Source organism: Lacerta agilis, chromosome 17, assembly GCF_009819535.1.
Source record: "Lacerta agilis isolate rLacAgi1 chromosome 17, rLacAgi1.pri, whole genome shotgun sequence".
Classification (NCBI taxonomy): Eukaryota; Metazoa; Chordata; class Lepidosauria; order Squamata; family Lacertidae; genus Lacerta; species Lacerta agilis.
Genome location: NC_046328.1, coordinates 22705391 through 22717089, shown reverse-complemented (window position 1 = coordinate 22717089; position 11699 = coordinate 22705391). Strand labels below are relative to the sequence as shown.

The window sequence follows — 11699 nt, the reverse complement described above, 5'->3', positions numbered from 1 at the left end:
TTCTCGTTTGCCTCAGGTGGCAAAACAGAATGAGCCATGTCTGTGTAGGGTCCTGGGGAGAGAGCTGATCAAAGTGAGAAAAGCACACTCGCTGCCGAGATCTATAGCCAAGCATCTCCAGGGTAAAAATGGGGGCAGTGAATTACCAGAAATCCAGAAAGCAAGGACTGTTCCTCAGAAAGAACCATTTCTTTCCTGCTTTTACTCTGCAGATGGTGAACTTTATGCAGCTACCAAGAATGACTTTCTAGGGATAGACCCCATCATCACTCGCACCCTGGGCAGCAAGACAATTCTGAAGACAGAGCACTGGATGGAATGTAAGAGCAGGTTTGGGTCACTGAGGCAGTAGAAAGTTTCTAATCACCCAAATGGAGTCCAGTGACTCCCACTGCCCACCACTGCCTGGTCACCTAGGCAGCTGATATGTTAATGGATTGGTCAGATGCAGAGGAATGGAGGGAGGTACCAGCTGGGGAACAACCAGGGAAAAAGTCTCAGAGCCCAGGGAGTCGTGGTAGGACAAAGATGAGTGCTCACAGGGAGAAGATTGGGAAGAGGAGGTGTCGGAAGCTGAGGAGGCAACAGGGCTTAGTGAGTGGGAAGAATCTGTAACAGAGAAGTCCAGAATAGAGGCAAGAAGATGAAGCAGGGCAGGGGGAAGCCAAGAGGCAGAAATGATTCCAGCTGCTGAAGGGCCATGGGTGTCTCCCCCTTCTGCTGCAACAAGCTCCCCTCCCCACTTGTCTCCCAGAACCTGAAGAAACATGAAAAGTGTGGAGGAGAGTCTCTGATTGCCTGGAATAAACCCTGGAGATGAAGGGACTTAGACAGCTGTGGGGAGGTGAGAGCTTTCAGTCTCAGCAAACTGCTTCATGGGGCCAAGACTTACCAGAGATGGGTTGTGCTCATTAGGTGTGACACTGCTGTACAGATCCTGTTTTTGCTAATAAAGAGTTAACATCAACTTGCACAGTGTGATTTACTGCTGGCTCGCTCCTGACAGTTAACAGGTTGGTGCCTGGAGAAGACGCATCTCCTCAACAAACAGCATTCCCCTTGGAATTCACACCAGCAGGTCATGAACTGAGAGGGTGAAGGGCATCTCATGTCTGGTCTCTTTTTGTGGCTTCCCTCTGCAGCTGATGCAACTTTGGTGGCCTCCATCAACATCCCAATTGCCCATATGATCAGAAAATCTATTTCTTCTTTCGGAAACAGCAAAGGAATTCAACTACTTGGAGAAGGTGGTTGTTTCGAGGGTGGCGCGCATTTGCAAGGTGAGCTGCCTCCAAAATAAGGGCACGTTTGAGCTGGGACTTGCTTGGCCTCGGCCCCAGGGCCTCTTTTTTTAACCCTTGAATGTCTAAAGGAGTAAGATGTGAGCATGTGCAGAGTGGCTGTCACTTGCCTATTGTCCTAGCATATCTGGAATTGGGAAAGACAGCTTCCCATGGAGGAATGGAGCCAGAATTTAATTTTAATTATGCTAATATAATGGAAAGGCCAAGCATTTGGGGGCTTTTTCATTTAGAAGAAAAGGCAACAGTAAGGCTGCAGTGGTGGATAGACTCAATTTTTCCTCCCTCTTTCATAGTGCTACAAATTTGAGGTCTACCCCCTGAAGTAAATTCAGGGCCAGATAAATGAGAAGACTTCTTAAAACAGTATGTTATTCTCCAGGGGCCCCAGTCTCAGAAATTTCATCTTCTCACCAAAGTTGCCATGAGCCCCGAGGTTTCAACAGGGTCAGGCCTGGAGTGGGCAGCCTCAGGTACATGATGGTGAAGGAGGAGGGAACAGCAGATGGAACTGGTTGGTGGCAACTCAGGTCGGAGGTTCTGTCCCTTTACTCCTGCTGTTAGGGAGAGGGAAGCAGATCCACTAGCTCTGCACGCCACTTCTCTCGCAAAACAAAGAGCCTCTTGGAGAAACTGTAAGGACTTGGACAAGCTGAAGGGGTGGCTGAGAATGGAGCTGTGGTGGCAGGACACCATCCCATCGCTAAGAACCTGGGGCTGCATTTGTTGATGGGACCAGACACACCTACCTTGATGAGCACACATCTTAAGTACAACTTTCCTGTAAGGGGAGAGAGTGCCTCATTAATAAAGCTTGCCGTGCCTGTCCTTAATAGCTTGGTGAGAGGGCACAGCACATTGTTGAGACAACTTTGTTTGCTTTTGTCCAGTCATGAAGACTGGAACCAGCTTTTAAGTTCTTGTAATGAGACTCCCGTGCCTGAGCCTACTGCCAAACCTGTACCTACTGCACATCTGAGTAAAGATTTCTCTCTTACTTATGCCTGGAAGCCTTTGTTGTGGTGTTTGGGGAAGCAGCCAGGGCAAAAGTAGTTGCAAACAAAGACAGGGCTTCCAGTGCAGCACTCTCCGAACAGAGCAAGGGCAAGTTCAAGGAATCCATATAGGCCAAACCAGAAACCAGCAGCAAAACCGAGAAACTGTTCAAGGTCAATATCACAGGGTTGTCCCCAAGGTACAACACCGCAGAGAGGCATAACTAGAGTTGGGAAGAATGAGCTAGAGACTAGAGGGGTGGTGACGGCACCAGCTCCTTTCCTTCCCAGGATCTCTACCATTCTGTGATTGTATGAAAACAGTAAAGCACAAAGAAAGCAAGAACAATAGCGGGATTAATAGAGGAAAAACAGCAACCACGTGATTACCCAAAGAGCCTTAAGAGAATCCCAGGGTCTGTTCCTTAAAAGGTTGCCCCAAAGGCCAACAAAGAGGAAGGGGTTAAGTCTCACAAATAAACTGGACATCAGAAATGAAGATGCTGCAACAACAAAAGGGCATGAGGGCAGTGGGAGGGAGGGAGGGCGATCAGGAGGCCAGGGGAGGGAATAAGAGATGACTGGTTTGTCAATGGTCTTGCTTTTCCATCCTCTTCAGAATGATGCTGGAGGAGAAAAGTTGCTGCAGAAGAAATGGACCACGTTTGTGAAAGCTTCGCTCTCCTGCACCCCAGAGGGGCAGTTACCTTACAGTGTCATTCAGCACGCATTTGCCCTTCCACATCATGGAGGCGGTGCAGTTCTCTACGCTGTCTTCACTCCTCAGTGGTAAGGCTGCGACAACTCATTGTACCCAGGGCTGTTTTGTGCCGTAGCCACTCAAAGTAAGCATGGAGAAGAGATTTGGCTCACGTCCCCTTTTTAACAGAAGCCTAATCTGCACTTCCCCGAACAGCAGATGAGCTGGAACACAACTATCTTTTAGCACTGCTCTGAATTTTGCGGTGCAGTTCTCCCCCCCCCCCCCAAAAAAAAACAAGTGTGGGGAAATGCCCATGTTGGGAAAGTGTGCCTAAAGATGCCTGTGTTTATGAAAGTAATGTACAAAAAGAATAATAATAGGAGAAAACCTCTTGCAAAAATAATGCATCTCTTTGGGGAAATATGTACTAATTGCAGACAATTTTTAATGTGAACTTCTTTGAAAAACTCACAGACAAATACGGACGTTGTGAATAGCTGTGTCAATCTGAACTTTTTCTATGGTTTATTACCGTAGATTGTGGCATGAGTAAAGGTTGGCATAACTTCATATGAAAAGATCCCCTTTATGAACTTTTATTGACCTGGAAACCGGAAGTTGCGTCAGAGCCCTGCGTTGTGGGTGCCCAGGCCCCCTATAGTTGGCGCCAGTGCTTGGTAGTGTATGTATGAATACATGTGAGCACTGGACACACATGTGGTTTCTGACACACACATTGCAACAAGGTGACAAGCTGAACTTCACACTGGAAAAGTGAGAAAGCAACATTGACAGATTCATCCATCCCTACCTTGGAATCCATTTTTGGTCCCTCAGCGCACTAAACAATAATGAAGATAAGTGCCTCTGAGCATTTGCAGAGTGCCTTTTCATTCTAGTGGTGCAGCTGACTTGCCCATCTCTTTGCAGGAAAGTGGGAGATCTCTGGAACTCGGCAGTCTGTGCCTTCAGCCTTGCTGCTATCAACCAAGTCTTTGATGAAGGGAAATTCAAAGAGCAAAGCGGCGTTTCCCAATGGGTGCCTTATGAGGGGGAGGTCCCAGACCCTCGCCCTGGCAGTGTGAGTATTGCTTCAAGCCCTCTTCTTAGAAGGGTGTGAGCAGGAACCAGGTGAACGTGAGCTTCTGGTGGGGAATGCTTACAAAATTCTCCTCCTCCTTTCTCCGCAGGTTTTGGAGCTGTTGTTTTTCTGGAGTGGAATGGGTGTTTTCAAAGTCCTCTTATCAGTACTTTTTTTCTAGAAAAATAGGTCCCAGTACTCACTGTGAAGTTGTTGGAATAAGTGCCACACTTTTTGTGGAAATGTTGTGGATAGTAGCAGAGGATATATTGATTAAATATTATCCCTCCTCACTCACGCTAGTGAGCTAGCAGCAGAGCACATTCCCTTGTCTGGAAGCAAGTTGATGGATTCCCTAGAATCATATAAGTTGAACAATCCAGTCTGGCTTGTCCAGATTGGATTGTTCTTGGTAAATTTCCCTCTTAAAAACAATAATGACACAACAGTCTTCTTTTAAAAGTAATGGTAAAGTTTACTTACATTCAGTTCACAGTGTTGTCCTGAAGGCAGGCTTTATCTTGTGGATTACAGTTACATTTGTAGAGAAAAGAATTTCTACCTTGTGGCTTCCATCCTCTGTAAGGATGAGCCATGTGCTGCTGGCTAAGAGCCAGCAGAGGTGTCCAAAAGGTGAAAATGGAAATGGCGAAAAAGAGGAAGATGGTTGCGTGACTTGCCCTTTTATAGGGTCTGCTAGGGTCACACCCATCTACCTGGTCACACATGGGGAGGGTACTCCAGAGAATGTATGACAGGAAGTCCTCCCTACCTGGAACAACATTCCCCTGTGTGCACTCTAGGAAACAGCAAATGTTGTATTTGACTGCTACAGTGAAGATACATCCCACACTTTTTAACAACAAAAAAGAGGTCCCAGTACTGTGTCCCCTTGAGTACCCCTGAAAAAAAGCACTGCCTCTTGTTATTCTGTTAACATGGTAGTAGAGTACCTGTTTGGGCTCTCAAATGGTCCCAGGCTCCATCCCTGGCATCTCTGGGCAGCGCTGGGAAAGATGCCTCCCTGAGAGCTATTGCACAACATCCAACATCCCCAACCATGGGCCATGCTGGCTGGGTATAACGGGGGTTGGAGTCCAGAGAGCTAGAAGGACCAATGAGCTGACTTGGCTTATCCACATTTATCTTTTGCTCTGCTCTTTCCTGGCTCAGGTCCGCACTTAAAAGTTCAGTATCCAAGCGTTGGTGGTGGTGTTTTTGCCCCAGAGCTTTCCCTGCGAAAACCCGCTCTTTAGTGCTCAACGGGAGCAAATGTCTATTTGGGTTTTTGTGGTTTGCCATTTGCTCCAGTTGAGCTTTAAAGAGTGGGTTTTGGGGAGGAAAGTTATGGAGCAAAAAAAAGGGGGGGGTCTCAGACATGGAGCTTTAAAGCATGGCCTGTGCCTGGAAAGAGTGGAGAAAGGTAGAATAATAGAATCTTGGAGTTGGAAGGCCCCAAGGTTCATCTAGTCCAACTCCCTGCAATGCAGGAATATCAACTAAAGCATCCATGACAGACAGACATCCAACCTCTGATTAAAAACCTCCAGTGAAAGATAGTACACCACCTCCCAAAGGAGTCTGTTCCACTGTTGAACTGCTCTTATTGTCAGAAAGTTCTTCCTGATGTTTAGTCGGAATCTACTTTCTTGTAACTTGAAGCCATTGGTTTGAGTCCTACCCTCCAGAATAGGAGAAACAAGCTTGCTTCATCTTCTATGTGGCAGCCCTTGAGATGGTTTATCATATCTCCTCTCAGTCTTCTCTTTCCCAGGCTAAATATACCCAGCTCCTTCAACCGTTCCTCATAAGGCTTGGCTTCCAGACCCTTATCATCTTGGTCTCCTCAGTATACTGCCTTCAGTATAAGGCAGGTTTATTGTCATTTATCATCTTTGGGCTTCTTCATAGTGTCTGTGTCCTATTTCCATTGTTGGAGGCATCATGCCTCTAAATATCAGTTGCTTGGAATTTCAAATAGGGGGAGAGAGTGCTGTTGAATTCAGGTCCTCCTTGTAGGCTTCCCAAAGCATCTGGCTGACCACTCTGAGAACAGGATGCTGGACTGACCTGATCCAACGGAGCTCTTTTCACATTATTCTTGCAGTGTTCCATTGCCCCCACTTCACACAACACTCACAGCTTCATGAGACAGCACTATGTGATGGATGAAAAAATTCAGCCAATTGATAATCGACCTCTACTGGTGCAGCCGAATGTGAAATATACTCAGATTACGGTACACGAATTGCATAACTCCTTGGGAAGGACCTACTATGTGATGTTTCTTGGGACAGGTATGCTTTTATGCTCCAGTAGCAGAGATTGAGTTATTTGCAGGATGCTTTCCCCAGCGAGGCTCTCCTGGCCCCTTTGTTACCTATCTTTTGGCACCAGGCAATAACATTCCCCAGACCTTTGGCTCATTAAACAATCTATGGCTGTTCAAACTGGGGCTGGGTTTTATTGTTTTTGTTATGTATTTTTGTGTTTTTATATTGCAAACTGCCCTGTAATCCTCGGATAAAGGGTGGTACAGAAATTGTAATAATAATAACAACAACAACAATAATAACTATTATGCTTTGTGAACTATTTATTTCTTTGACCCAACAAGGGGTAAAAATGAGGGCTGTGACATTTAGCCACCTAAATATTAGGCTGGGAATTGTTTGGATGGGGGGGTGTTTATGCTGTTGTTCTATCTTTATTTTGGATCTTATGACTGATGTGGCAATTGTAAAATCTGCTCGTGTGCTTTGGTGTTTTGTTTCTTGTTTATGACTACTTTTGTTCTGTTTTGCAGCTATGTAATTTTTATATATTATAAGTCACCTTGAGCATGGTTTTAACTTAGGAAAGAGGCATGCAAAAAAACGATAGATTGATTGATGAGGCAGAATGAATTGATCACAAATTTTTCGATTTAAAAAAGTAGAAATCTCAGAGGCTGACTACCTGTCACCTGCCACAGGTGAAACTCCAAAAGCAGAAGTGAGAATGAACTGCAGGCAGCGTGGAGTTCAGCTTCCCTCACCTGCTTGTCTCCTTAGCTCTCTTAACTGGACTCCCCCACGCAGTTGAGGAGGGCAGGCCTGTATTTAAAGAAACTGTTCCGCCACCATCAGTATCTTCCCTTTACTTTCCACAGACCAGGGCATCATTCACAAAGCAGTGGTCGTTGGCAACGAGGCATACATTGTTGAGGAGATCCTGCTGTTTGTGAGGCCAGAGGCGATCAGAAGTCTGCTGCTTTCTCCTGAAGAGGTAGGAAGGCTCTGTTGGCTACAGATTGGAGCTGCAAGCTTTTAAAAGGCTGTAGCTCAGCCGCAGAGCATCTGCTTTGCATAGAGAAGATTTTCGGTTCAATCCCCAGTAGGGCAGGCAATGTCCTCTGTTGAGACCCTGGAGAATTTCTGCCGGCCAGAGGGAGCAATAGTGAACTAGATGAGCCCAGTGGTTTGATGAAGTATTATTAGGCAGCTTCCTCTTTATATCGGTTCTTGATCCAAAGCCAGTGGGAGTAGAAATTACTTTATTTGTGGAGAAGGGACACAGTGCTTCATGTGCAGAAGGCCCCAAGTTCAGTTTCCAGCACCTCCACCTCCAGTTAGGACTGGGGAAAGATTTCTGACTAAAATTCTAGGAAGCTGATTCCCAAGCAGTCAAGAGACTTCACCTGCATGTGTTCATGGTGAGTTCTGGCCCTCTTTTCCTAGAAAAAGAGCTGTGAGTGTGTGTGTACGGTTATGTATTAGTTACCTTATTGAGAATTTGGGGGTTTTGTTGGGCAGAGTATGATGCCCTTACTCCTTACCCTGGCTGCCAAACACATGGATCTGTCCTTTAATTTTTTTTTATTAGTTTTCCATTAAAACATCCAATTAATAATAAATCAAATCCAATCATAATCCAAATCAAGAAAAAACCCACAAAAAATTACAATCTGAATTATTAATTATTAAATTTCAAACGGACTTCCCATATTCTGGACCTCTGAAGCAATCATCTCACACAATTATATTTTCTGCCTTTCTTCTTGGTGTTCTCATATTTTCCACATTCTGATCTTAAACTCTCAAAGTCCTCTCAGTCCCTGCTGATCGATTCTCATCATGTTAAACAGCCATGTATCCTTTCCTCTGCTGAGTACAGTACAGTATATATATCGGTATTCATTCTGTCCATTTGTCAACACAGCTTTTCCTGGCTCCACTCTTATCTCCCACTCTAGGCTGTTGTCCAAGCCTGCTGTTTGAAGTTAGTGACACAGTAAATTCCAAAGTAGTTATGTTGTTAAGCATACTGTTCGCTAACATATGTAGCAATGAAGATATAAATAATTTGCCAATTGATCAGCTTTTTCCGGGGACCACTCAGACCCACCTCCGGGCCCTAGAGGGGGGCTGCTGGACGCCCGCTTCACCTTCTCTCTCGACCATGATGAAGAAAAGCATGCAAACAGATGCACTGCATATTGTGGGATATTTCCCAATTATTGTCTCAGATTGTTGTAGAATCAGCCAAGAAATGTTTCCCACTCCCTCAGAAAAGGGAGGAATTCGCTCTTTATTTTATCCTGCGTCAGAGCTAGCAAACGCCATCTTGGCCGCTTCTTTATCTTTTGTCAAGTCTGATTAAAACCGCACAGCTGGAATAATTAATTGTAAATAGAAGTCCACTTGTACTCAATTTAAATTAGATCTTTCTAATGAGGCTCGGCACCTAAAAGCAAATGTAGATATAAAGGAAAGTAAGTACCAATCACCTCCGTAAATCAAAACACCATGATGAGAATCTCTTTGAAGTCCAACTTAAACACTAGCGACTGTGCAGTTCCGCAGAGTGTTTCCTTTTTCTTCCCTTCTGTCCAGAAGAACGCCTGTTTTGGGTCAAATCTTATTAATTTTTAAAAAAACAGTGCCCCTGTGTGTAGCAGTGGCTCTGGAGAGTGCCAGCCGTGCCGTGCTCTTAGACCCAGCGCCCTGCCACTCGCACCTTGATGCGAGCCAACAGATCACAGGCGATCTGTGGGTCTGTGAGACAGTCCTCCCCCACCCTGGGGAGTCTGCCATGGCTATTACCCCCATGTCAGCCCTGAATTACTGGGCACGGCTTGGGTCCATGCGTGTGGGAGCAGCCATTTCCCACAGCAGAAAGCCGGAAGTTGCAAACACACACATCTGTCTAACTCACATTGATGTTTGTGTCAGCCAGGGCCAAAACGCCTCCCTGTAGCTTGTAGTTAAATGTTTATTTAACTACATTTTGATTTGACTTTTTAAAGCCTGGGCCTGGTGTTATGATGACTCCCACAACCTAATGATAAACCAGATGAGGAAGGACTACCTCGGCCTGTCATCCTTAATCAGCTCCAAATAATAATGGAACATCTCTGCCTGTGCATTGTCAGGGAATCCTGCATGTTGGGCATGCCAAAGGAGTCATACAAATAGCAATGGCCAACTGTGGCATTCACAAAAGCTGTACTGACTGTGTTGCAGTGCGAGATCCATACTGTGCCTGGGACGGACGCAGGTGCAAAGAAATCAAATCTCTAATGCTGACAGGTAAGTATTTGTAAACTAGAGAGCACTCTGTGAAAGCACATAGAAGGGTTAAGGATAGCTCAGTCAGTAGAGCATGAGACTCTAAACTCAGGGTTGTGGGTTCAAGCCCCACCTTGGGCAAAAAAATCCTGCCTTGCAGGGAGTTCGACTAGCAGAGGTGGCCAGCTCCCAAGAGATTGCAATCTACTCACAGAGTTAAAAACTGGCAGTGATCTACCCCCCTTTTTTGGGGTGCAGGACAAAGATGTTGAGCTTTTTTTAGGAGAGCCGAAGTGTTGAGCTTCTTCGAGCAGGAGCCAATGATCTACCATAGACGTCCAGTGATCTACCGGTGGATCACGATCAACCTGTTGGACATGCCTGGACTAGATGATCTGCGTGGTCCCTTCCAACTGTATGATTCTATGAAAGGATGAATTCCTTAGTAGGGATGGGGGAGTTGTGGAATTTGGTTTCATTTGCAAATTAATGCAAACCTTCCTTATGTGCACTTCAGTTCACTAGGTGATTTGAAACACATCTGTCTTTGGATTCTGCAGTGCTGCACACAAAATTGTTATAATAGTGAAAATAATGTACTGCAATGCATTAGATTAGGAGATTTGGGGGTGTGTGCATAGATTAAGCACAATTGCCTATAAAAATGCAAGTTTGGTGCAATGTACATGGAACTGTATGAATTTTCATTGCAGACCTTAAAACTGGAAAAAAACTAAACAGATTATTCCGTCCTTTATTTCACACTGAAAACCCACACCATACATTTAAAGCACCACTTTAACAGACAAGGAGTATCCTGGGAAGATAGGTGTGTTAAGGGTGCTGGGAACTGTAGGTCAATGAAGTCAGCACCTGTACAAACTAAGGTTCACAGGAATCTTTGGGGGACGCCTTGACTGTTAAAATGGAATAAGACCACTTTAAAAGTATAGCATGGATGTGACCTTGCAAGGCGGGTTCTTACTTTCCTGTGGTCCTTCCTTTCTACTTAGGGATAGCTTGAGGCAGGATATTGAGGGAGGAATGCAGAAATTGGGTGCGGCAGAGAAGAAGCAGCAGCGGAAGAAGCAGAGACTTCCCCAAGCTCAATTACTGTGGGGGTTGTGATGACCTTGGTTTTCTTCTCCTACCCCAACAATCTGAAAATTGGAAGGGCCCAGGATGCAGGAGCCGCTCTAAAGCCAATAAAGCATCAGGTCAAGAGAAACTCCTGCTTAATGACAGCCAGAGCCTTCCACAAGGCAGCCCTTTGCCCAGGAAGCTGCCAACAGCTCTAAGATCTGCTATGTCAAAGGTGGTGTGGATCTTTTCAGAACACCCTGGCTAATGACAACTGCTTGGACCTCGACCTGGCAAATGGGGAAGACTCAGAGGGGTTGTGGCAGCAGAGGGAATCTAACCTGGTTCCAGCTTCATCCCCCTCCAGGAGCAACCTTTTGAGATCACATCACAGGCAACCCAAACCAAGATCTTGCCACTATTGTGATGCTCTTCTCAAGCACCACAAAAGTAAACATGCTGTTGTTACCTCTCTGGTTTCAAGTTTTCCTTGTACCCTTTTCTCCACAATGCCCATGGGAAAGCCAGGTTGTGCAGCTTGCCTGAATCCCTCTCACTTGTTTCAGGTCCCCGTCCTCACCTCCACAGATTGACTCACAACCCAAATCCATAGATCTCTCTGTTAAATGTTTGCCTAAATCCTAAAAACAAATGGAATACCAACACCAATCCCTGATCTCCAAAGCTTTCAGGATGCTCAGGAATGGAGATGAAGGGTGCTTGTGGGTAAGTCAGGGCTGGGAGGCAGATTTTAAGCTACCAACAATTCAAGGGCAGATACAGAAGGGCAAATAAGCAACACGATGTGCTGCCCGCAGAACCAGCCCCATTGTTAGGCAGCTCTACCTAACGCAAAGTGAGGTCGGAGACTAGGGGTGCAAGTGGGGGCAGCAGAGCAGGACACTGGCAGGCCCAACCCAGAGAGAATGATTTCTTCTGTGTAAGATTACCTGGAGTTAACAGGAGCACCCATGTATTATCATGCCTGAG

At 45.7% G+C, this 11699-nt stretch overlaps 1 protein-coding gene across 1 annotated transcript; it reads left to right on the top strand.

Annotated features, from left to right (window-relative positions):
* The first annotated feature begins 816 nt into the window (after window positions 1-816).
* LOC117039108 (semaphorin-4A-like) lies at window positions 817-11302 on the top strand. Its single transcript, XM_033136142.1, is given in 10 exon segments — window positions 817-844; window positions 1143-1181; window positions 1184-1210; window positions 1213-1280; window positions 2916-3085; window positions 3930-4080; window positions 6188-6377; window positions 7232-7347; window positions 9494-9650; window positions 11298-11302. Coding segments are annotated over 10 exon segments (951 nt in total).
* Window positions 11303-11699: the final 397 nt, after the last annotated feature.